The sequence below is a fragment of the Pleurodeles waltl genome, chromosome 3_1, assembly GCF_031143425.1.
Source record: "Pleurodeles waltl isolate 20211129_DDA chromosome 3_1, aPleWal1.hap1.20221129, whole genome shotgun sequence".
In the NCBI taxonomy this organism is placed as follows: Eukaryota; Metazoa; Chordata; class Amphibia; order Caudata; family Salamandridae; genus Pleurodeles; species Pleurodeles waltl.
In genome coordinates this window covers 313,690,029-313,717,762 of record NC_090440.1, presented here as the reverse complement: position 1 = coordinate 313,717,762, position 27,734 = coordinate 313,690,029, and the positions used below count along the sequence as shown (strand labels likewise).

Genomic DNA, 27,734 nt, shown 5'->3' with positions numbered 1-27,734 from the left:
CACTTTCAACAGAAAAGAGGCTAAGGATAAACAGAGAGGTAAGGCGGCTTACATGTTAAGGTCTGCAGCTCACTCACTCTGCAGGCAGATGCAATTGCAACAAGGAAAGATGTTTTTTTATTGCAAAAGCCTGAGGGGACAGTTGTGAAAAGGCTCGAAAGGAATGCACATCAAAAAGGTCAGAACCAAATTAAGTTCCCACTCAGGCGTAATGAATGTGGATGAAGGGAAAAGATGAGTAAGACCTTTGAGGAACAGTAGATAACATTAACAATGAGGGCTGATCAGACCGGTGCAAAAAAGCAGAAATAGCAGACAGGTAGCCCTTAAGAGTGCCCAAAGCAGAGTCCAGTTGGGGAAGGTAAAGAATGAACAGCAGAACCTCAGAAAGAGGGGGAGAAAGTGGGTCACCAGACTAGTCTGTGTACCATGCCACAAATTTCTTCCAACGACAGGTGTATACTGCATTGGTAGAGGGAAGCCTGGATGCCAAAATGATGTTAAAGACTTCAAGAAGAATGTCAAAAGCTATCAACTGCCTCTGCTCAATCTCCACACAAGAAGGCGGAGAGCGGACAGGTTTGGATGAAGAGCCCCTCCGTGCTGCTGCAACAGAAGATCTTACCGAAAGAGCAACTGATTGATGGACATGCTCAGCAGCTCGGAATACCCGACTCTCCATGCCCAGTCCGAAGTGGTATGGGCAGAAAGGCATACAGGAGGCCTGGATTTCACTTGAGTCTTAAAGTGCTTCTACTCAAGTGCCATCTTGGAAACTCCAACATGCACACCTGCCGACATTGTACATTCTCGGCAGAGGCTAACAGATCTAACTAAGGCTCTCCCCATTGCTGAGAGGCCTTGTGCCACTTCTGAATGAGCCACTAGGCATTTTCGGCTGAATTTGCCTGCTCTGGTGTTCAGAGAGCCCACCCGATGTTGAACAACTAGGGATACACCCTCCTAGCCCAGCCATGTCCAAAAGCAAAGAGCCTCTTGATAAAGGGTCCACGAGCCTCCCCGCCCTGCTTGCTGCCTCATGGTGGTGGTGTTGTCCATGAACACATATACTATCTTTCCCTTGACCAAGGGTAGAAAGGTTTTCAATGCCAGTCGGACTGCTCAGTGTTCCTGCACATTAATTTGGAGTCCCGCTTCCACCGGAGACCAGATTCCTCTGATCTTCACCTCTCCCTGATGGCCATCTATCCCAGAAGCTACGTATCTGTCACTACTGTCAGAACTGGTTGAGGAAGGGAGAGGGATCTGTCTCTGGCCCAAACGCAGTTTGTTGACCACCACTGCAGATCTTTTGCAGTCCCATCCGAGATATGGACCATGTCCGAGCGATTCCTCCTGATGCTGTGCCCACAGTAACTTCAGGGGCCACTGCAGAGCTTGTATATGCCAACTGGCATGTGTCACCATCAGGATGCAGAAGGTCATGAGGCCCAGCAGCCTCAGAGTCAACCTCACCAAAATCTAGGATAGAGGCTGAAACATCGGTATTATAGTCTGAATATCCTGGACTATCGGCTTGGGACGATGAGAGAGAAACTGCACCATGTCCAGAAAAGCCCTGATGAAAGGGAGCATCTGAAAGAATGTCAGGTGTGACTTTGGCACGTTTATAGTGAACCCCAGTGAATGCAGGAGGTTTGCTGAAGTCTGGAGGTGGGAGGCAACAGCCTGGGCGCAACAGCCTGGGCGAGCCCGCCTTCAACAGCCAGTTGCCAAGATAGGGGAAGACTGATACCCCCGATCTCCACAGATGAGCTGCAACCACTGCCATCATTTAGGTGAACACCCAAGGGGCATTGGCAAGGACAAAAGGAAGCAGGGTAAAGTGAAAGTGCTTGCGACCTACCATTAACTGCAAGTAATGTTTGTAGGCAGGCAGGACGGGATGTGGAAATAAGCGTCCTGCAAGTCCAACTCTACCATCCAGTCTTCTGGGTCCAGGGTGTCACGACTCCATCTTGTGCCCTTTGTGCTGTGGATTTTACTCGCCGGACACGTCACCTTTCCCTTGTGCCTCACTATTCCTATTACTCCAAGTCATTCTTCCCTTGTAGCATCAGCACTCCATGGCCTTTCTCACAGGAAGCTTGAAACTCTTGACCCTCCTTCTCTATTGCTATGCAAGTTTAGTTTGTTATGCTCCTGCAGATTGTCACTTGTCTTTTAGGACAAGTTATTTCATCCACTGTGGCCCATGGAATTATATCATCATGCACTTGGGTTCCGTTATACTTGTTAATTGTTGCCAGTTACTGTCTGCACCAGACATCTGCAAAACCTTATATACATTGTATGCAACATGTGATTTTCCCTGGGTTCGTTGGAATATTCCACGCTTCCATGTGGGACACATGCCTTTCTGGAACACTCTTTCCTTCCAGTATAAATAACCCCTCTGAACCTGCATCAGCGCTTGACCTCGTTCCAGTTCTGTACGAGCAATGTGCTTGCACTCATCTGCTGACTTGCCCAGAACTTCCAGCTGTTCCAAGCTTTCCTGATGATCCAGGCTTCTGCGACGATTCCAGTGACTTCCTTCACGAACTACGATTCCTCATCCTCTTGCGTATCTCACACTGAGTCTCCTATCATCTTTGGATTTCAGTCCAAGCACCGCCGTGTCTAAGTACTGTCCCCTCAGGTTATTGCACACTAATCCAAAGGTTAGCAAATAATCCAAAGATTGTTTCCTTTGAAGGTGCAAGCATGTTTTCTGATATTAGACACTGTTTGAGTATTAACCCCATGAGGCCCAAGGCTCTGGACTCTTTCATTGCAACGTTCTGAACTCCATAGTACCTGAACTGAAAGTCTGCCACTGTGTTTCTTGACAAGTGGTATCCAGTATTTTGGGAAAAAACATCTAGAGCTTGAAGACCTGCATGTTCCAGAGTGCCTGAAAATCTCCAGTTTATTCTTGGAATAGTTTCTGCTCTCTCATGCAATATTTATGACAAATTCTATAAGTGTACAAACAGCATAAACAATTGATAGATCATTCTGAGTTTGAAACCTATGGGGAACATTGCCTCTTGTTTTTAGTGTATCACACCAGCATTCAGGATAACAAGGTCCAGGGAGTCCTGATCCTTCTAGGCAGTGCAAGAGACAGCTGAGCAGTTCCCTGAGTGATGCAAGTTCATCTTTTTTGTTTTATCCCATCCCCTTTTCCCTCTGGGGGCAGCTTGTAGAACCAGACACGTCTTACTTGTTTCACGAGGCTGCCCCAGCTGGGTTTGGAGGTTCAGCATTGTTTCTGCAGTTGGAACCAGGTGAGTGCATGACAAAGTGCAGGCAGGCGCCAACGTGAGAATTTTGAACTTCTCTTTCTTGAGATAGAGATTGAGGGCTTGTAGGTCTAGAACAGGGCGAAAACCCTTGTCCTTTTTGGGGACCAGAAAGTAGGAGGAAAAGCAACCAGAGTCTACTTCTGGCCCTAGAACCCTTTCTATAGCTCCCTTGGCCAAGAGAGCAGCAACCTCCTAAAGGAGTAGGGACAGATGATCCTCCGTCATTCAGACGTGAGATGATGGCATGGATAGAGGGGTATGACAATTGAGATACCACCGCCGGTGCTAGGGAAGGTTGAGGAGGTATTACTGGACTGGTTTCCTGGGAGCCCACTGGTGCTGAAGCTGCTGGCATGTAACCTCATGGACCCCCTTCCAATTCTACCAAGACTAAAGGCACGCCAGTGGTGTAGGACTGCACAAAAATGAGGCATATGGCCTTATAGAATTCTGAAAGAATCTGGCCAGAGGATGGTCTGGCTCCCAGAAAATCAAGGAGGCGCAGAGTCTGCCCAGATGCAGGCTCCACAGATGGAGGCCTAGAGCGACAATGCTCCCTCGTCTCATCAGCCAACGGGTGAGGTGAAGTTGAAAATTTTTCTTCTTTGACTTCTTATGCCTCGACTTACCCAGTTGTCCCTAGAAGTTGGAGTGGGACGATGATGATGGAGGACTCTGTGACCACTCCTGGGACCTTCTTCTTGACTGGGAACTCGACTTGCGCAGGGTCAAGCATCAGGGAGCCATCAGCTTCAGGGAGGGCTCCCTCAAAGCCTTCAGATGCATGGCCTGATACTCGGAGCAGAACTACGGGTTGCGCTCATGCTCCAGGCACCAAAGGCACACGAGATGGAAATCTGTCACAGACATCGCCGGATGACAGGAACCACAGGGCTTGAAACAGGTCTTCCTCAAAAACATCCCTCAATGTACCAGGAGTTAAACAACTCAAAAAAACATCAACATAAAGTTGAAAAAGAACAGTCAAAAAATGACTGAGGGGTAGCTCAATCTGAGGATCAGCACTGGCTTTGTAGAAAGAAAAGAACTGACGTCAGTGCACCAGGGAGGGGCATATATAGGACCTGCAATGCCATATCTGGCACGGACGGCAACTGATGTGGAGCCGATCAACGCCACCTAACAGCGCACAGGGGTACTGCTCATGAAAAATGTCCTGATCAAGACTGATGCCTGGGAAAATTCTAAGGTAAGGAATCTGCAACATGATGTCTATATCAGAAACAGTGCAATAATCCTAATGTGTTTTCTACTACATGACATCGGAAATATCCAGGATATTTTACTAACAATAGCTTTGAAAATCATTATAAAAGTACAATTTTCAGCTTCTGCCACCCTGCAGGGCCCAAAAGGTGTGCTGGCAAGTTCGGAGTGCCCAAAAATGAGGCTCATGGCCTCATAAAATTCTTTCATTTGGGCAGGGTCACTGTCTTCTCCTGGAAGCTCTGGGAGGCACAGAGTTGGCCCAGGCTCTGAAGAATGAGGTCTAAAATGATGACGCTTCATTGTTGCGTCGGCCGAAGGATGAGGAAAAGTCGAAGACCACTACAACTTCTTCCTCTCGACACAACCTCGACCTGCGTGGAGTCATGTGCCGGCCTGCCATCAGCTTTAGGGACCGCTCCCTCAAGGCCTTCGGATGCATGGCCCAGTACTCGGACCACGACTTCGGGTCATGGTCGCATTCCAGTCACCACAAGCAGACAGAGCGGATCGATCACCGACATCACCTGAGAACAGGAACTGCCGTTTAAAGCCTGTCTTACGTGATGACATCTCGAAACACTAGGAGGAGGAAACCTCAAAAAAGTTTGACAAAAAATCAAAAAAGGCCAGTCACAAAATGACTGAGGGGTAGCTCTCTCTTGGATCTGCACTGGCTGGTGAGGAAATAAAAAAACTGACGTCGGCACAGCACCTATATATAGGAACCGCAATGTCAGATCCGGCATGGACAATGCTGATGATGGATGCGGAGAGGATCAACACCACCTACTGGCAGGCAGCGGTACTGCTCATGAAAAATCTTCTGGATCAAGTCTGATGCATGGGGAGAGTTCAAAGGTAAGGAAGCTGCAGCTATAAGTCTCTACCAGATGTTAGGGTTCAGCAGATGCAGTCTTCCTCTGCTCCAACAGTGTTTTGAGGAGAGTGTCCAACAGTGCCATTTTTATGCTTGGCACTAGCCTGTGGGTGACTCCGTGACCAAAAGGGAAAAAGTTCACAGAGGTAAATATATCACCTTTGACATCACTTCCTGGGGGTTTGGCCCGTAACTATTCCAGTGTACTGCTTTGCCCACATCCACATCTTTACCTGGTCAGAGCTCTGGATACACCCTGAGGTGTGTCTAGGGAACAGCCTGATAACCAGTTCTGTGACAGGTTCCCTCTTCTGCGATTGGTACTTTTCTTGCTACATGGGCAATAGCAGGGCCAGGTCCAGATGTGAATTACAACTGCCCAGGGATACTCCTTTGAACGTGGGCAGTTGGTTGCCACATCCCCCAGGCCATCCTGTAGAAGGAGGTCATACCTCCTCCCAGTCAAGGCCCTTTTTTCCCTTTCCTGGGATTAATGTAGACCTCCCAGTAGGATGCCAAGTGACAGTTATAGATAAACTCTGAAAAGGCTACCAGACGCTTAGGTAGGAAAATGCCAACTTTCTATTTCAATTTTCAAAATAATAGTGGAAAATCTGACTCCCACAAGTGACTGGATTAAAAAAAACTATTAATTTTAGTTTTTGAATCATGGTTGCGCTATTCCCAAATTGAAGTTATGTGTTTTAAGGTGTTATAATGTAACCCAGTTCTTTTCTATGGGGCAGCCAGTACAATGCCAATTAGGACTTTTAGCCAAAGTAACAAATGTTGAGGCATCTGAGTATATGTACAGGGGATTGATTGTCAGGGATCCTATTAAAAAAACAACAGCATCATCATCCACAAAATAGGGGTGATCATGCAAACAGAAGTGTTTTTTATGTACACCTGAAGATAGGACACTGGGCAGGCACTGTCCGCTCATTGTGTGAGCTTCTGAAGCATAGTGCAAAGATGTTAATACAGAATTATTGTCCTTTTCTCAAGCCATGAACACTGGTTTATGTCATCTGCAATCGACAATTATGGGCTGGGCTAGGGTCAATTACATAATTACGGAAAGGGCAATTAATAGCTATTAATGCTCGGCAGCATGTGGACAATACGGCTGTTAGTATGAGTCCTCGGTGCATTATTTGTAAAATAATAAGTGTCTGGGCCAAAGATAATTTCTAGAAGCCACAATAACGGGCACCACCCACTGCACATTCCACCACAGCCTGAATATCAGTCAGTGCCCCATACTAACCATGTGACTCATACAGACAGGACATTTTGGAATATTATGGGCCACTTTATTCTGTAACAAATGGGATTGTTGTTTTTATTATTTTAGAAGTATGTATTGAATTGTTAAATGATTGCATTATTATTCGATTATAAACTAGACAAGTAGCGCCAGCATGTGGTGGACTGTCAGAAATAAGTACTGGAGCCAAGCACCGACAAACAGCAGCAAAAATTAAGCACTGTGAGTCCCCTGCATATCATCCAACTCGGGCAAAGAAAACATGTCTAATGAATTTTGTGCCTCATTTCCTTGACACTGTAACTAGGGTACACACAGACAAAAGTAGTTAGTGCTAGCATATTCTGAGCATTCCGATAAAGTGAAACATTTCTGCAATTTATACAGAGTAATACTAAAGAAATACTGATCACTTCCATCAGCACCAGGTCCTATCAGTCACTCTGTGAAATTCTGATTAATCACCTATGTGAGATAAGAGAAAGTAAAATTTTCTGTTTTTTTACATTACCCATTTTGTCGGCACTGTGCTATCACAATTTTACTTAATGTATATACCTATATTACACACTTGTTGTACTCTGCGTGCTAGTGGTGCAGACCAAGAGGAACAAAAGGAGAGATCAAGACATGGAAACAAGGAGCAGGAGAAATGGAAGGAAGGTGCAAATGTCCAACTTCCTCCAGCTTCATTAGTTATGAAGGGCCTGGCTCGCTCAGATTTTTAACAACAAAGCAGCATTATATAATCTTCAGGCCCACTTCTACTATTGCATTACATACTGCATTCAAGTAAGTAAAAAACAAAGCAGGTGCAGTTTCTAATAATACCATTAATCAGAATACATATAACAAGATCAATTGCCTAATACTCAAAAAGCCCCCTCGAGATCAATATCAAGAAATGCCCCAAGATGATGCAGTAGGTAATATGTAGAACCTTCTGCTGAAACTCGACTATTAGATCCTTCAATCACATTGGATATGGAAATTGTGCAAATCTCGTGCATTTGCACGCCGGGGCACTGTTTTCATTACACACAGAGGAGCACTTCGATGGTGGTGGTGTGTACCAAGTCAGGTAGGGCCTTTGCACACTGACAGGTTGATTTGGTGTTTTTTGCACTTATTTTGTTATTCAATTAAGAATATCCCTGTTGACATGCATGCACGTAATTGCGACACTGTATATATTGTCTTTGCAGCCTTTAAAAAGTCATGATGATAAATGACGTGTCGGCTGTTCTATCGTTTTGAAAAAGCTGTAATAAATTACAGATTGTCACACAATACTGCTGGAGAATTCTGGCCATTTGGAAGAGACGTGTAGTCGCTGGACATTCATTGTGTGCCTTGGTTATTTTGATGGATTTATCAGCCTCACTGGGAGCCTTTCCAATTGGGCATCTACACCCTAGGTGGCTGGGTGTGTATACCAAGACGGCACCACCTGCAAAGTGCATTTCACGTATAACAGTACCCCCAATACTTGTGGATTTGCTTTGGGATGTGCAAACAACAAAAGCATAGCCGCCTTTATCCTTTGATCTGACACAACAGAATAATGTATGAAGAGAGGCGGCTGAATGCCCCTTCAAGTCAGTATATTCTACATATAATTTTCCTAAAATCAAAAGTTCTTGGCTAATGCCAGATCTAAAAATAGGAGAGCTGCACTGCTCAACATGATAGTATAGGAAAAAAAAAGGGTTCCAGTGAGCAGAGGAGACTGCCCTAAATCAAGGAATTGAAATAAAAAGTAAAACAATCAAGACACTCCCTGCTTAAGAGGGCAAATAATGGGGGTCATTCTGACCCTGGCGGTCTTGGACCGCCAGAGTCACGAATGACGGAAGCACCGCCAACAGGCTGGCGGTGCTTCAAATGCCATTCTGACCGCAGCGGTAAAGCCACGTCGCCCTGCCGGGGCTGGCGGTTTTCCGCCGTTTTTGCCCCGGCTGGGAGAATCCGCCAGGGCAGCGCTGCAAGCAGCGCTGCCCTGGGGATTCTGACCCCCGTACCGCCAGCCTGTTTCTGGCGGTTTTCACCGCCAGGAAGAGGCTGGCGGTAAGGGTTGTCCTGGGGCCCCTGCACTGCCCATGCCACTGGCATGGGCAGTGCAGGGGCCCCCTAACAGGGTCCCGGCCAGCTTTTCACTGTCTGCCTAGCAGACAGTGAAAAGCGCAACGGGTGCAACTGCACCCGTCGCACGGCTGCAACACCGCCGGCTCCATTCGGAGCCGGCTCCTGTGTTGCGGCCCTCATTCCTGCTGGGCCGGCGGGCGCTAACTTGGTTAGCGCCCGCCGGCCCAGCGGGAATGTCAGAATGGGGGCCGCAGAATTTTGCCCACATGGCGGCCAAATGGCAGTTTCCGCCTGGCGGGCGGCGGTAGCCGTCCGCCAAGGTTGGAATGACCCCCAATGTGTTGTAAAAATGTACCTGATGAAAACATATTTGTCACTATAGAGGGAATTTACAAGAGTTTAGAACTGGTTCAACACAAAGGGGGTCTTCAGAACAGTTGTTTAGCAGGCTTGTTTTTCTTGTACCTCAAATGCAGCCTTTGATGGAGGGAGCCTTGCACTGCTGCTAGCCGTGCTGCATAGGAATGGAATGGAAGTTTGCACTACTTCTGTCCATGTGAAAGCTGTTTTATGAGGTTAGGTGTTTTGTACCTGTGCTGCTTATCCGGGGTAATGTTTACTGTTATAGAAAAATATGTTGAGTGTCTCTTAAGAGCAGCATTAAGGTGATGCCTGCTGGGTTGCAAGCCATTCCTTTCTAATCATCATTCTCTGACCAGCAAGGTAAATTTGCAATCAGGTTGATATGACACTTCTGGCACAACTTTAATCTTTCACTACTCTGACCATGGGTTGTGGGATATCATCACATTGTGGAATGGCTTCTTTATGAATGCTTATAGAAGGTAGTGTGACACAATTATGATTTGGTGCCAGACTAATAAACAGGGTTTGTTCACTGCCAGAGGAGTGGACAGATCGAGAACTGGGACAATGATCCTAGAACTCTTTCTCCATTTGTAGTAGCAGTGAAACATACTTTGCCAGCTAGTAAATGGTGTTCTTTTTCCAAGTTAATTAGTTGGCCAGGTGTTAAGACACTAATCAGCTAGGAGTCTGCCTATTTTGGAGTTGCTAAACAAGTTTACCCTGATGCTTCTTCAATGAAATATCCGCATTTTTTACAAAAGTGTCTGAGGGATAGAGAGCTTCCCAATGCACAAGATGGTTCTTGTGCAAAAAAAAGAACTTTAACATACCAAGGGACACTTATAAACACTGACCTTCAGAACCCCTGCAGGATTGGATGTGGGGTAGCAGAGCTCCATGGCTACATATTTAATGAAATGGAGTTGGATTTGTAATCATGGGGTGTCCTCTTCCAAGTCATAACATTATTCCACTGGTAGTGCCTTGGAATTATTCCTAGTCGCATGCAATGCCCCATACAGATTTTTTCTTCCTCCATTTTCCTCTAATAGGTAGATTTAAAGAGGTTTTGTGCTGCAAGCCAGACTTTGGAATCTCAAAGACAGCCTTATCAAACTTTGTTGTTCTTAAGAGAAATAATATTTGCACACAAATATACTATGCGTCACATCTAATGATGTAAGACTGAGATAATAGCTTGTTATTATGAATCCTACTAGGCTTTTGAGAAAGGATGTTCTGCCCCTATTTAAGCAGTGTTTTTAGGCTCATGTCCCATAAATCAGTTGTTCTCATGTGTAGGTTAGGTGGCTTCCAAATGGAACACAATTATTTATTAGGGGACACTTTGGCATTTCCACGTATGGGGTGAAGGACATCGAAGTTAAGAAGATACTAAGCTGCTAGTAGTCTACAGTTTTACCTGTGGATTGATATGGAGCTGTAAATGGGAGTGATTAAGAAACTGCAGTTGGTGTGGACAACACTGGTAGGCACTCTAGGTTGACGTGTCATGACTGTACAGTGAAGTCCAACATGAAGCAAAGGCTTCTGGGCATACAGGTCTGTAAATATTGCAATCCAGGTAGTAGGCAAAAGTCCTTATGTGTCAGTGCTCCTGCTCTGCCTCTTGGAAGACGGCTTCCATATTTGTGGTGACAAAATTTATTTAACACAATATTATTCAAATCTTTTGATAGGGTGCATAATCCTACCGTGTTGCAACCTTGCTTAATTACTTCTCCTTATGCCATCTTTATTGTGTCTTTCTGCATATTTTTCCAACTGTGTGATCTAAAAACTGTACTGTACTGACACCTAACTAAACTGACTGCAACTCTGGCCACTGTTACCCTCAACCTTGCACAATGAATGCTATGCCCATTTAGGTATCCTGCAGTGAGAATCATAGCTTCAGACACACTGGTATTGATTAGTAAGACTACCAGGTGGGCGTGTTAAGAATGGCTTCAGTTTTCACTCAAAGTTGTAGCACAACAGGCATTCTTTTTATGTCAAGTTAAAAAAATAACAGCAAACTTGAACCTGGATCACAGTCCTTTACATGTACCATGGTTTTGAAAATGTTTATTGACATGGACCCATTTTGCAATATTAAACATTGTTCAACAGCTTCAAACCCATCACAGCCTTCTACCTTCCCCAAGTTCTCCATCCTCTAGTTTAGGATACTCCTGCTATATGGCAATGTTCTTCTTCTACCAACACCCAGCACATCCAAAATAAAACAGTGTACTAGACTAGAAATCTATGTTTATTTCTTTATTTGAACAATATGCAGTGATATTTAGATACACTGTTTATGATGCTTACATTTATAACGTACGATGTCAGACACTGAAACAGAGCTTATATAGTCAACTTTATGGTATTGGGTTTTGTGGAGAAACCATTTCATGAGTTTTGCGTGTGAAGAGATGATTAAATAACCATTGAAAAAACACATTTGTGGAAGTTGGATTGGAGTGCTATGTTCTGAAGTAAATGATTTTCAAACTAATTCACATTTGTGGTGCAGTACAATGTAGATGTGTTAGGTCCATGTGTGATATTGACATTAAAGTCTTGTGTGCTTACGTTTCCTGCTGTACACCACTTTCTCTGCAACTACCAGTTGGCTAGATTCTTCTTCTTTACCAAATTAGTAGAACATCATCATGGTATTTTGACCAGCCACAATCTTGTGGTATTTCTCTGATCTTGTCAGTGATAACATGGACATTCGGAAAATGGTCTAATTCAATGGATTAAGGCAGCAGCATTAGCATTATGGCTCATTTCAACAAGTCAGTTTAATTTCTCATGTCTTAGAAATAAAGGTGCGTATTGAGGAAGTTCAGACAAGCTTCATGATTGCGGTATTAAGACTGAGCAGGGAATATAGAGCCAGACTTTAATAATCCTTTAATGTTTAGCTGACATTGAACATATGAACAATAAAAGAGACATGATCAGCAACCACTTAGACATCACAGACAAAGAAAACGCTGTGATTTAAGAATGTCTTGACAATGGGTCTTCAGATGTGTGGAGATACCTGGGAATTGGCATAACACAGTCATTGAGCTCGCTAATATTGACTGCTCAAAAGGTACGCAGAAACAAGCTTGTCAATCTAAATCCAGCCAGACAAGTTCCAAGCCATAGATCAGCACTTTTAAATAATGCACATTCTTTAAAATAAGCTATAGCCTTAATTAAAATATATATTATCATGGTATTTGTTTATGTCAGAAACATTGCTTGAAATGGCAAGACTAAAAAGCACTGGAAAATAAAAAAAGGAACTCCATGAGGTAATGACTGAGTAACGAAACAAAGTTATTTTATAAAACGACCATGGAAACATTCAGAAATGCAGAGAAAAGTATCAACAGATAATTACGATAAAACACTTTTAATACATGTTGCTCCAGAAGTTATACTCCATATATAAAGAAAAACAAATGTTGATCATGTTCCAGTATTTATTCCTTAATTTGAAGAAGACAATCAAAAGATTAAATTGACAATAAAGGGAAACAGAAATGTACAATTTGTTGCACGTTGCCAATTAGATACTTGTTTTTATGGTGCTGGTACCTCTGCGATTAGTTACAATATAAAGTGCACTACTAGGTAAGTAGAATATATCTACACATTAGGTACCCAACAATAATGTGACTGTATTCCTGACATGATATCAAAAGCAACACTGATTAAACCCCTATTTTTGAGCTTAGTAAGTAGTTCGATAAAATAAACGGCATCCTTTGTAAAAGATAAGGCTTTATACATGCAAACAAAACAAAATTGGAACATTATAGCACAAAATATAATTAAGCATACAGGTTTCCCTCAGGAATGTTTTTAAGTGAGTTTATATATATATAATAATTATTCCAGTTTGTAAGGCAAATTATTGTTGTAGTTAACACCACGCAACAAGAACGTGTGTCTTTACAATGTTAAGAACGATTTCCATACTACTAACAGATGTTTAAATCAGTGGTGGCCAACGTGTAGTCCGGGAACCCCTGGGTGTCCGCGAAGCCTCTTTAGGGGGTCCGCGACTGTTTAGAAAATAAGATGATATGAACAGATTAAGCCCATAACTTTCTGTAATGACTCCGTAGGGGGTCCCCAGATTCGAATTATGATTCAGTGGGGGTCCTCAGGTTACATTAATGATAAAGTGGGGGTCCACAATAGTCAAAAGGTTGGGAACCACTGGTTTAAATCTTTGTGCAAACACACAAAACTCCAGTTTTTGCTCATGTTAACAAAGCACATAGCAATACAAAACTGTTTATTACACTAGAATAAATACTAAGGGTCCATGGTGACATTTTGGGCTTTTTACGAGTTGATATCTAAATGTTTTAATTTTGCAAGTGAAAAGCACAGTGCTCGACAACGGAAGTCCAAATTCAGCAGTGCAAAACTGAATACGAATAAATTCATTTCAACGACCAGTCAAAAAAACATATGATTACACTCTGAGAAAGCAAAAATACTTTTATATATTTGGAAATTTCCACTGGGACAAACGGCTGGTATCAAATGTATAAAAACAAAATGAAGACTACAATTTATATTAGGCAACATAAAAGTGCATTCATGTCCAACAACAGTAAACCAGAAACATATTATTTGTGATAGAACCTGCATGTTTGCTACTAGCAGTACGTGTAAACAAAATCTAAAAACACAGCAGGTGCATTTCATGGTCATTTTTTCTATTCCATGCATTAATGAGCAACGTTCATATGTACTTGCTAGGGCCTTTTTGGTAAGTAAAAGGAAACTGCGTCTAAATTGACACTCGTCAGTAACAATAAAAGTGCATTACCGAAATTAGGTTTCTTGAGGAGATAAAGAAATGTATTATTTTTACCTCCAGTGATGACCAGTTGTATTTTAAATGTGTGCAGGCAAATCCTTGCCAATTTGACTTTCTAAAAAACAAGTATGCGTGTGTGTGTGTATACTATACGTAGGTGTTACTCTAAATCCGGTTATTAAGGAAAATAAATGCCTTCAGTTGTTTATATATATACATACATATCTATATGTATATATATATATATATATATATATATATTCGGAGAGGAAAGAGATGTAAGCTGAGATTTCATGCCAATTTTCTTCTGCAGCTGGACGCCTCTCTTAGATGGGGTAGCTGGTTTTCCATTCTGCTGTGAATGGCTGGTGCCTTCCAGACATGACGCAGGGCAGACTTCTATACATTCATTACTGGAGTAGTGGCCCATGAGTGCTGCCAGGACGGTAGAGAATGTAAATGAACTGCATTAACTGGAACAAAAGATAACTGAATGTGTAGAAACTAAGAAATTCGCCAGTCAGTAATGCAATCGTCTTGAGACTAGAAGGGGGCGACTTTCTGCGACAATCATACTGATTTTTGGAACCATTAGGCAACGTGACAAAACTCAGGAATTTAGGAAATCTTTTAAGCTATACAGACCATTTGGATTTTTTGTAAAGCTTCCCCGAACACAGAAAAGATGGTTATGACATTTTGATATTTTGCTAGTGAAAAAAGTTCCCATTAATGTCCACTATGAGTATTCCACATTATCCTGCCTGTTTTATGTTAAGAATGGTAATTTGTAATCATGAATGAAACGCAACTTGAGGCTCAATATCCAAGTTGCTACAGGGGTTTACCATAGAAAAGAGTAATGTGGCTACAGCATGTGGGATATGTTTATGCACATTTTCTATCACGGAAATAAGTTGACGCACAAATGAACAAGCCACTGTGCACAGATTAACCAGATGTCAATATTAAGCCAATGTAAATGCCCCACACAGGACATACAGACCATCCGACAAGAATGCAGACACAAGATGGCAACCATTGCTTTAATTATGATGTGGTCAGGGTGTCTATGTTAACTTAAACAGGGAGTATTCTCAGGTAGGGTGGATGTTGAAACAGCACTTCATGCTTCTTCACCTAATGGATACTGCCTGTGATAATGTTGGGATCGACAGCTAGGGAACCGCCTCATGGCCTTGATGCATATACGAGTTTGCAAGTGCAAGCTCTTTGCTCTTGAGAAATTCTGAGCCTTGAGCAACAACTAGAATGGAGATACAGATGCTTAAACGCTCTGCTCTCTTCCCAGGTGAACCAAAAAAGAGCTGGTTTATTGCCATTATGCCCCTTAGTAGCTGTTGGAGTCTTCAATAGCGTGCTCATTTTAATTCATAAGCACTGGGCATCTTGCTATCTATTGTAATGAGCAGGTTATACCATTCTCCCACTTAAAAAGGAACAATGCATTTTTGATTTTTTTTCCATAAGAACCATTGTTTGATTCAATGCATATATATATCCAATAAATTTGTCAAGGCAGAATTTCAAAGGAAACAGCCCTAGGTGACTAATTTGCAGTCTGAGAATACGCGCTGCAGTGAGTGGAGCTGTTTGCTAGACTGGGCAGACTAAAAGGTTGGCTCTCAGTTATGCAGCAGTGCTTCAATATAGACAAGGTATTAGAGTACACTACATTCTCACCAGTCTTCCTCGCCACAGTAATCACAGAATGAGCAATAGCTCCTCCCCAGAACCTTTTATGCAGAACTACAGTCTAGTTGTTCCCATCTCTCCCCTAAGATAGCCAACTTTCTCTTCCTTTAAACTAATGTACAAAAGAAAGCTCCACCCTTTCTTCCGCTTTTTTTTTTTTGGGTTCTATCCTAAACATCTTCAAGTAAGTTTGCATGTAAAATTGAAAGAATCTTTGATACCGGATCACATTTTAGGTACTGCGTTTAGTTTTCTGATCAATGCCACTAGCTGCTTCAGGAGGTGATGTGCTCTGGGTGCTTCTCTCTGTCTGAGAATCAGATGGTAAACAAGAGCTTCTGATTTGACATGCTGACATTGTTTCTCCCAATATCAGAAAAGTCAGCCAGAGGCATCCTTCTATGCACCTTCATGAAAAACTCATGTGCAATGATTGGAAATATACTGGCAAATTATCTCATCCCAGATAACTTTCAAGGAGGTATTCAGTTTAGAAATTTGCCAATTATTTTTTCATCCATATCAGTAAAGGTGGACTCGTTAATAGCAGAGCTAACATCACAAGGCATCATTATTTTGGAGTTTGCTCCCCTTCAGATCCTATTGATAAGAGGGTGGAAACAGCTGTAAAGTATACGTATGCAGCACCAAATGTTTCCATCAGGGCAGCTGCACTTCGTCTTACACTATACAATAACTTTGAAAGGTTTTTCAATGTTTGGGGGAGCAGATTGAACAAGGGGCGATATCACGTCCACTCTAGCAATTATGCTGTTGGATATTTTCTACGATATACTGAATGCAGTGGTTTCCTCAACCAGTTCTGTGATTCAACCAAGAAGGAAACTTTGACTGAGACACTGGAAGACCGACACGTTAGAAAAAGCTCATTTGATGAAGAGTCCCTTTTCAGGTCCTAATTATTTGGAGCTCCTTTAGGGGAGAAGATGAAAAAAGACAGTGGAGGACCAGAAGCTACTAACTCCTACTAAAGCCCAAAAGGAGAGGTTTTTAGATTAAAACGAACCTTTGGCTCATCTTTTAGGGACAAGTTGAATCAACCCTTTCGAGAAGGTGGATGTGGCTGGGGAAGGTGGGGGTTCCCTTCCTCAGACAGGTCAAGGTTCCAGCATTCAGATGGTAACTCCCAGTCACAATGAAGATGCTGACTATATAACTAAGGACATCCCAGTTGGGGCTCAAACCTTTTTTTCCTGGAAACCTTCATTATCAGACCGATGGGTTCTGAATGTTGTTGAGAAGGGGTACAAGATTGGTTTGACTCTCTGCCCCAGAGCTTTTTCAACAGACTTCCCTTCCAGGAAACGCTTTAAAGAGAAAGGCACTTTTTCTGGGTATTCAAGATCTGTTATCAAGAGCAGCTATCATTCCGGCACCACATTTCAGAAGGTTTAGGGGGTGTATTCAATACTGTTCTTGTCCAGAAGGTTTTCAGGGACTACAGACCAGTACTGGACCTCAAGAAGCTCAATTCATTCATCCCTCATGTCCCTTCGTGAGATCCTGCCATGTTTGAGAAATCCTAGCTTCCTTAGTTTTACTGGACCTTTATGTGCCAGTTCATCACATCCCGAAGATTCTTCAGGTTCTGTGTGCATAAACAGCATCACCCGATCCAGGTAATACTATTTGGCTTTTTTTCTTCACCAAGGATTTGTATAAAGGTGTTAGCACCATTGGTGGGTTTCATTCATAAAAAAGGGGATTCAGATCTTTCATTACTTAGATGAATGGCTAATCTCTACTTCTTCTTTTTCCAAGGAGACTCTGCATGTCTAAGACATGCACAAGGTATTGCAGGAACATGGACCTCTTCTCAACAGTAAGACGTCCTGCATTATTCCCACACAAGATCTGGTTTTTATTGGAGGCCATTTCAACATTCAAGTGGGTCAGGTGTATCTGCCAGCACAAAGAAAGGCCACTCATCATAGGAGGATTACAGCCTTCTTAAGACAACATGCACCTCCAATGACACAGTGGTTGAGAATTCAGGGTCTGATGGCAGCGGCACTAAATGTGCTACCTAATGCATGGCTATACTGATATCCCTTGATCAATCATTTACTGGGCCGCTTGCTTCCTTGTTCACAGTAGTACACTCAACAGGTGGTCATTTTAAACCATCTCAGGAGTTTGTTGGGTTGGTGGTTAGAGAAACGTAATCTGGCCAGAAATCTTTTTTTCCATGTAACTCCTACAATAGAGGGCACCACCAATGCCAACATGCTGGGTGGGGGAAGAGAGTACCTTAGAATCCTTGTCAATTCAGGGGAAATAGGACCAGCTACAGGCTTCCTGTTCCTCAAATTTCAGGAAGCTGAAAACAGTTCAGTTGGCTGTACAGGGTTTTTCTTCATATATTCTAGGTCACCATGTACAGATTTGAACAGACAACAAGATGATAATGGGTTATATGAACTATCAAGGAGGCTGCAAATTCCCGTCTCTCTGGGTATTGACACAGGAGATTGCCACGTGGGCAGAATCCAATCTGGAGTCCCTGAGAACGGTTTATATCACAGGGAGGGAAAAGTGGGCAGCAGACAATTTGAGTCAGATAAAAGTGTTGGACTTTTTGTCAGATGGGTTCAACTTTGGGTTTAGAGCCTTCAACTTTAAGGGCTCAGTGGGCGGTTCTTAAGGTTTTCAGAAGTGCTTCTCTAGATCATCTGGAAGCAATGGTGTCAAGATTATTGAAAACATTTTTCTTGAAGAGACCCAGAACAGTGTGTCCGTCACCTGCTTGGAATATTATCTTGGTTTTAAGAGCTGTGCAACGGTCAGCCTTTGATCCACTAGACATGGCAGAGTTGGCATTTCTGACATATAAGTTGTTATTTCTGGAGGCTATTGCGTCAGTTAAGAGTATTGGGGAGTTGGGGTCCTTCCAGAAATCGGAAATGTTTCTGAAAGTTTGTCCAGCTAAGATTGTCTTGAGATTCAACCCAACGTTTTTGCCCACAATTCTTTCAATAGCCAGCAGAACATGGGAGGCAATGTTACCAGTGTTTTTCCTGAATCCCCAGTCAGAGGAGGAGGAGGTTGAGTTACACCTCTTAGATATAAGAAGGGCAGTACTATTCTATTTGCAAAGAAAGGAAGGGTTCACAAAGATGGATTATCTTTTTGTAACTTTTGGTCCAGTTGGTAGAGGACTGGGACATCTAATTTTATCTTGAACAGATGGTTTAAGCAATTCATTCTGCTAGTGTATGAGGTACACGGTTCAGAATTAGAATGCTGAGTCCAAGAGAGGGCTTGAAGGAATATATCAACGTCTTGGGCCTATTTTAAGGGAGTGTCAGTGGAAGACATCTGTAATGCAGCCACTAGGCCTTCTCCCTACACTATTATGGATCATTATAGATTAGTGTTGGGTGGTAATTTGTCACATTAATTTGCATTGACTGTTTTGAATGGTAGCAAAATCTGTAGTATATGAATCATAACATAAGATATGGTGTGATGATGCATTTTGTGATCATTAAAATTTGTGTTTTGACATGACATGTACGAAGTTACATCTGTGTTGGGTTAAAAGTGTTTCATGAAGCCGTTAATAGCTTTAGTACCTGCTCATTCTGTGATTACTGTGGCAAGGAATACTGGTGAGGAAGTAATGCCCCAGCTACTTTCCGGTAATTTTTATTACCCTGAGTCCAAGTCTTCCTCGCCACAGTCGGATTTCCCATCCCATTCCTCCCTTCCCTTTCTTGTTTTTGGTTTCATAAACAACTGTGAGGTGTGGCAAGGAAAAAGAGAAGGAAATGGTGGAGCTTTCTTTCGAGTCCCCATCCACCAGCCTTTCCATGGTGGTTTACACCGCTGTAGAAAAGCTGGCGGAATGAGGGTGCCGGGGCACTTGGCATGGGCAGTGCAGGGGCTCCCACGCACAGCCCTGTCACGCATTTCACTGCCAGAATTACAGGCAGTGAAATGTGCGACGGGTGCTGCGCCACCTGCTGCACCGCCACAATGGTGCCGGCTCGATTCCGAGCTGGCGTCAATGTTAAGGCCCTCCTCACCGCAGGGCTGGCGGGCGGAAATACTGTTTCTGCCTGCCGGCCCTGTGGTGAACTTGGAATAGAGCCGGCGGTGTACTGCCTGCACTAGCGGTCGGTGTCGGGATGAGTTTGGCGGACGGCAAACTCAGAATGACCACCTGAGTCTCCTCACTCAAACCGAACCATGTAAATTGCAGGTTATGCACTGAACTTTATTTTATTTGGGTTTTTATAAGATGTGCATTTCACTAAAAAAAAGCATCAAGATTTTACAGGATTGCAGGAGAAGAATTAACCCACTATTCTTTAATTTTTATGTTTGACCTTGCTTATTTCAGAGCATTCATATCTAGTCACCTATTTAGATTTAAAAGTAGGTATATATATATATATATATATATATATATATATATATATATATATAATAATATTACAAAATATTGTGCATAACTGAGGGCCAGATGTACTTACACTAGGAATACCAATTTCCTAATTGCAATTCTCTCTGAAGCGCAGTTAGGAAATCAGTATTCGTAATGTATAAAACCTTTTTGAGTTTCATTAGTGATACCTAGTAGTTTGTAAATAGACCTACCTCGTGCACATTAATAAAGTAGGTTGCATTATGCGACCTAGGAATTGCAGCCATCACTGGGATTGTGGCCTGCTACGGCCGGAAGACCACCATGTCTGTGATTGCTTTTTGATAAAGCAATTGTTTTTTTTGTAATACAGCTGTTTTTTATTAAGGGAAAACGGGATGCGTTGAAAAGAAAAAAATGAAACTTTGCAGTTTCATTTTTAAGAGTACCCAGAAGTCTGTGGGACCACTGCCTGCTCTTAAAAAATATTATTTGCATTCTCAATGGGGTAGAGTCCCTTGGGAAACTCTTTCCTTTTGCCCGCAAAACAGTAACACATATCATACCGATTCGTTATTTGGAAGGGGTGCCCTAAATACACCCCTTCCAAACACCGAACTGCAAATTCAAAATGTTATTCAGTAACAAGTTACTGAACAACATTTTGCCTTTTGTACATTAGAAAAAGCATTTTAACGGTCACATGTGGCCCAATTCTGAGAATCTGGCCATTTGCGACCGGAAAAATCCTTTGTATAACTGGCCCTAAATTCCAATTATCTACCGCATTTGAAAGAATGAAACAATGATAGAAGAGATATCACTGTTCTAAATTATGGAATAATACTTTCACAGCAAAACTGTTATGTGACTAATTGCTAAACTATCCAAGGTACCTCTGCCACAGACAGAGTTTCCAAAATATAATGGGTTAATTGGAAGAGCAATAGCTAACTTTAGTTAAACTTTAGGAAAAATGGTTATGGATTCTGACATGCATTTCATATAAACAATTAAGATATAAAAAAATAAACGAGTTATGAAAAATAATTTATGCAGCATTCAACATGAAAATCTGCATGTTAAGAAGACTTTGGAATTCCCAGTGGGTAGCACTGCTAGGATTACTTAAAGAAGTGGGGGGCCACGGGGTGACAGGTCGCTGGTGGGTCTAGGCACCTTAATTGGTAAACAAGATATAGCCCGTAACTGGGCCAAGCCTGAAACCCCATCATTAAAGGCTTGGTGCAAAGAGATGAACTGGTGTGCAAAATTGGAAGAACCCGGCTACATTGACGGCGCTTGCCTGCACGAACACAAGAAGCTCTGGGGCGATGGTGGTGGCACTATGGTCTGAACTGATTGAGACTCTCTCAGGGATTGGCAGGATAATGGTGTTTGTAATGACTGACTGCACATTTTGATTTTGTTTCACTTGATGTAATGAGAAACATGAAACAAAATGTTATAAAAATAAGATTTTGTGATCCGGAACAACTATACAATCCAGGGTGAGAGAAGACATGTCCACAAATGTCCATCTATCTACAATTTCTGTGTAAATACCAGAGACTAGTATATGAGTTTTTGTACTTGCAATGGCTAGTTCCTTCGTCTCCGTCAAGCTGTGCTCTCATTCTGCCAGATGCTGCCTATTAACGTTCGTCTTTAAAAAGTAGATTGTGACAAGCCAAAGCCTTCTGCCAGGACAGAGATGCCGCTGTGCTATAGTCACATTATTACCATTAAATATTTACCCACGTTAGAAAGTAGCTCGTTTCCAAGCAGTCGCCTGAAGGAAGAGGATTTAATTTTACTTCCCGAGTATGCACTATTTATTATTCTGATGCGATTTAATTGTTGAATTTCATCAGAGCACAATTTTTGTTTTGACTGCACACAATTGTAAATACGCTGTAGTATTTTTTCAAATTGGCATTTGCCAGTTTTATGGCAATACATCCGTTGAAAGTTGTCTATGCAGCTCATAGTCACCAGTAAACAGAATTGTTGTTTGTTCCCTGTTTGAATTTGTCTACAGCTGACCAGTGATATCTGTAATAAAATACTCAGTCACAGAAACCAGGCTATCTCTAGTAATAAATGAGGTATGTGAATGTTGAAAGCTTATGGAAATCAAACGCATTTTTTTTACATTCTTAACATATGTAGTGTTTGGCATACTTTATATAATTTTATGTACGTTGCCTGCATATCACTTTTCAATCTAAGACATTTCTGCTAGTGTATTGCCTTCTGTTTCAAAACATACCTCAAGTTTCATCTTCAGTTCAAAATATACCCAAGGTTCTACACTCCTGCCTAAATCACACCTGATTTTTCTACCTAGCCACAGTTCAAAACACCTTCATACAAAGCTAAGGCGTTCTGTGCCCGGCTAATCAACTAAGGTTATGGTGACCTCTGAACTTTAAATAGGTTACTGCGGTTCAGTTACGGGGAAATTTCCATATACTGCAAACAGGTGGCGAATTCTACCCTCCTCAACAGTACAGGTATTTGCAACATAATTTTCGTTAACACATTATAAAATCGTGCCAATATTATACAGAAAGCATTCAGAACTCTGCTAAACGTTTCGGTGCCATGTATTTTCTTTTTTCCAGAAATCAAACTGTGAACATAACAAAAACACCTACTTAAAGACACTTTGCGACCAATATTCAAAAAGTCAAGTACAAAAAACATAAATACTGTCTGTGTTGCTGAAACATGTGGAAGCATCGCTTTAAGGGCAAGGGGTAAAAAAAAAAAAAAAAAAAAAAAAAAAAGTAACAAATCCCATCTAAGTACACTTTTAAACGTAAAGTTCCACTAACTCAAAGAAACCCAGCTCGAAAAAAGGATTTATTGTCCAACTTTTCGTGATCTTTTTCTGCTTTATAGCCTCTTCCCTCTAAAATAGTTTTGAAATTCACAAAATGAAACGAAATAGGCTGCACTGGACTGTACACAAATTGAAGGTGATAAACGTGAGCATTTTACTCTACACTGCCTAATATACATATTGTTGTTTCATTTAAGATAGCACAATATGCAGCAGCAATTCAATGTGTTTAGCGCACTACAGAATAAACAAGTTGAAAGCTATATTATTCAATAAACTAGCAGATCTTTATAATACGTATTCATTTACATCATACCGATAAAAACAAGGGGGCAAGTGAGAAGTGTTTGATATTCTCTCATCCTAGGTTCTGAAAAGTTGAAACATCGTGGAGAACACACTTCTGAATGCACTAAACTACACAATTTCTTATGTCTGCAGCTGTGTCATTTCTTTATTCATTAATGATTGTGATCAAACTGGCCCTGAACTACACACTGGTTTGCTACGAAATGTACACAACTGAAGCCTGTCACTAATCTTCTAGAAGTACCTTTAGGTAATTTAAGACAATTTCTGCTTAAAGACCCGAATTATTCTAATTAACATGTTACATAAATGTCAGTATGAAAGTAAATATCTATACAAATGCCTCACATCTTCTTAAAGCGATCACATATGTCTCGCGTAAAAAATCTCCAGCAGAGTGATGTCCTCTTCAAAAAATGTGTTTCCAAGTGCTCACTGGGCATAACATATATATTGCAGGCAAAATACATCTTACAGGTTAATAGTGCAATTCTGTTCAGACTCGAGTGAGGAATCCTAAGCCGAGGCTACTTGGAATCTGTATGGTTTCTAAAGCGAGAGATGATGGGTTGAATGGGAAAGTTACAGGGAAGATGTGTTTAGCATCCATTAGCAGCTGAGGGGAGTCCCTTCTGTCTCGTAAGCGCAACTGGAAAAAAGAAAATACAATTAATCCTTTCACTATGCAAATGAGAAATCTAAATTAATCATGCAATTAAGGTGAAACAGTATGGCTAGAATAACTAAGATTCCAAAACATTAAGAAATATTGTAAACCTGGGAATCTATGCACTGTTAGGTTTTCTCCAACAATTTCTATACATTTTGGCTTTCTGCGATTTCACAATATTCCAAAATAGTAGAACATCTGGAAATCTGGTGCCATCTTAACTTCCTTTATTCTTACTTCTGAGATTTGTTCACTTGGTGGATAATTTTCAGGAATAAGTGTAACAGGAAAAAAACCTCCTTAATCATTTAGTTCCTTTTCTGTCCACCTGATATATTTCCAGGTGAAGAAATCATTTCCATAAAAAAAAAATCAAATTAGGTGTGTGTGCATCCTGCATAACTTCGGTAACACCTTATCTGGTAGAAATGATATCTAGCTCTAGGTTCCTTACCTCTGAATTCTCCCCAGACTTCAGACTGGATACAGAAGATTTTTGTGAGCATTACCCCTGCGCGCTGTCAGGTGCTGTCAATCAACTCCAGTTCTGTTGTCAGTGTTGTCCACACATTGTGGGCCCTATATAGGTGCCACCCTGGTGCACTGACATCAGTTTCTTTTCACAACTTCTGACACCCGAAACACAGCACCAAGAAGAACACTGACTACTGGTATGTCAAAAACAAGGTCCTGAAAGGGGAGTCCCCTCCCTTAGAAATCAGTTTGCAGAGCGGGGAGGATGGGTGGGTCGGTAAGGAATTTGCAGCTATATGTATTCTCCACCAGATTAAGCGTTACCAAAGATAATTAACTTGTCCATCTGATAAACTTATAGCTGCAGATTCCTTACCTTTGAATGGATTCCCAAGCAATACCAGCACCAGAAGTGGGTCTGCGAACTAATTTTAGACTAGACAGTCCTGTGGGACCAAACGGGCAAAGGGCTCATTTCTACAGCCCTCACTGTCCAGGCAGTAGTGTTTGTTAAACATGCAGAGATGTCCATGTTGCTGCCTGACAGATGTCAAGGACCGGAACTCCTTGTGCTAATGCAGTAGTTTCAGCTTTAGCTCAGGTAGAATGAGCGTGCAAACCCATCAGGGGGTTGCTTTTTGGCCAATGAATAGAAGATCTTAATGCACATGTGGACCCATCTAGAGATGGCCCACTTCTGCACTGCCTGACCTTTCTTTGCACCCAAATACCCTACAAAGAGTTGGTAATTCACCTGGAACTCTTTTGTACGATCAACAGAGAACACCAATGCTCTTTTTTGGTCCAGGCAGTGGAGTCTCTCCTCTTTGTTAGAAGGATGTGGGGGTATGTAAAATGTAGGCACGGGGATGGACTGGCCGACATGAAGGGGTGTGACCCCTTTTGGCAAAAAAAGAGACTCTAGTGCTAATAACTGCTTTGTCTGGATAGATGGAAAGGTATGGTGGTTTAGATGATAAGGCCTGCAGCTCACTCATTCTGCAGGCAAATGTAATTGCCACAAGGAAGACTGTTTTCAACATGAGAATCCTGAAAGGATAATTGTGGAGCAGCTCAAAAGGAGAGCACATTAGAAAGGTCAGAACCAAATCCAGATCTCATTGGGGCATAATGAAAGGGGATGGAGGAAATAATGTGTAGTACCTTTGAGGAACCTGTGTACAAAAGCAGAACTAGCAGACAAATATCCCTTAAGAGTGCCCAAAGCAGAGCCATGCTGGGTAAGAGAAAAGATGAACAACAGGACTTCAGAGACAGACAGGCAGAGAGGGGGTCAACAGACTTGTCTATGCACTATGCCACAAAAATCTACCAAAGAGAGCCATATACCGTTTTGATGGAGGGATGCCTGGGTGCCAAGGTGAAGTTACAGACTTTGGGAAGAAGGTCAAAAGCTGTCATTTGCCACTGCTCAATCTCCACGCAAGAAGGTGATGAGTGGACATGTTGGGGTGCAGAAACCTCCCTTGCTGGTGCAACAGAACATCCTCCTAAAGGTGCAGTTTGATTAGAGGATCGATGGACATGCTCAGCAGCTTGAGATACCAGACTCTTCATGCCCTAGTCCAGAGGGACAAGGATTATTTGGGCCCGGTTGTGCCTGATCTTCTTGAGAACTATGGGTAGGAGTGGTATGGGTGGAAAAGCATACACAAAGCCTGAACTCCATTCAAAACATAAAGTGTCTCTGAGCGATTGCCGTCTTGGAAACTCCAATGCGCAAAACTGCTGACATTGTGCATTCTCTATGGAGGAGAACAGATCTAACCAAGGCTCTCCCCACTGCTGAAAGAGGCCTTTTGCCACCTTCGGATGGAGATGCTATTCGTGACCTGCTAGTGTTGGAGGCAGCACGTTCTGGTTGGCTGAGGCAAGGCCTTAGGCAGGCAGAACCTGTTACTCCCCGCAAGTGTGGGTGGTACACTCAATGCATAACCTGAGCTCACCCTTGGATAGCTGGGCACACAGCAGTCAGGCTTATCAAAGAGGCAATGTGTAAAGCAAGAACACCGCAATTCCCAACCACAATCATGCTGCATGGTACAAATGAGACTTCACACACAGTGTATGTATAAATAGATTGTTTTCAACACACACATCGTCAACACAGCATGATGATAATGTAACCCTGGGCCCACCACACATGACGAAAATAGTACATTACCTCCCCGCACCCACATAAGGTGCCAAACGTGGTCAGCACGAGTCCTGCCCTAGACTTCCCCACAATCAGTGTAACACATAAATTCAGGGTGCACCCCGTTTCCCATCATTAGCAGCAAACTGTACATACAAGGTTTACCACACCTCCACGAAGCATTGCAGCTGAGGCCGCACTAGTAAGACGTAATGGCACCTGTAAGAACTCCCTAACAGAGTAAATGTGACAGGCAGCACCAGGGTACTGCCTTTGTTTTCACCTGCACTCACTCCCGCACATCTACTCTGCACCGTCGTGTGGTACCATGGGTATCAGTCAGTACATGGACGCAGTCACTCATATGCACCTAAAAACATGGCTTTTCAAGCATTAACCGGCTCCTAACCCCCGCCACCGCACCCCCCACCCCTTGAGACCCTAACAGGTGAGTAGTGTGCTTAAGAAATTATTTGATTGATTGATTGATTGACTGATGCACTCACTCCTGGCAACCTAATGCAGTGCCCTGATAGGGGATACCACAGCGTTTGTAAGTACCCTGTGTCCCAAACCACCTTCCACCCACCAACTCGCTTTGGGTATCCCCTACAGAAGACATAAATAGGACATAGCATAATTATACAGTTGTTTGTGCTGCTTGCAAAGTGAAAAAGGCAGGACAAAGAGGCAGAACTGACCATTAGCAAGCAAGGATTTTTAAAGGACACTGTAATCAACAAATAAAAACGCGGAAACCCACAGTATACTTAAAAGTATACAACACGTTGAATGCTTAGGCTCGACCTAAAAAGGGCTCAGGATCCTATCAAGGAGGCAAACTCCTGCTGGCACCAGCTTCAGTGTCGCAAGAGGTCCATCTGGTTCCGTGTCGGAATGGGGCCAGTCTGCATCCAGGATTTGATCCCTGGGAGCCTTTCAGTGATGAAGCCTCTGGTGCGAAACCCTATTGGGCCCCATCCGACTCCACGGAGCCTGAAGGTGCTCCAGTGGGGTTGGGTGCCCAAAAATGAGGCACATGGCCTCATAGATCTCTCTGGGTTGGGCAGCGGTAGCTCTGGCTCCTGGAAACTCAAGGATGTATGGGGTCAGCTCAGGCACAGGTTTCTCAGAACAAGGCCTAGAGTATTGACACTCCCTCATCTCGTTGTCCGACGGACAAG

General features: G+C 42.6%; 1 protein-coding gene across 4 annotated transcripts in view; it reads right to left on the bottom strand.

The window, feature by feature from the left end:
• Positions 1 to 11,410: 11,410 nt before the first annotated feature.
• MYO5A (myosin VA) overlaps positions 11,411 to 27,734 on the bottom strand; it is a 571,522-nt gene continuing 555,198 nt past the window's right edge. For all 4 annotated transcript variants that reach the window (XM_069222454.1, XM_069222456.1, XM_069222457.1 and 1 more), the window contains one exon: positions 11,411 to 23,897. In XM_069222454.1, coding sequence (XP_069078555.1) covers positions 23,745 to 23,897 — 153 coding nt within the window. In that variant the 3' untranslated portion in view covers positions 11,411 to 23,744. The remainder of the gene's footprint in view (positions 23,898 to 27,734) is intronic.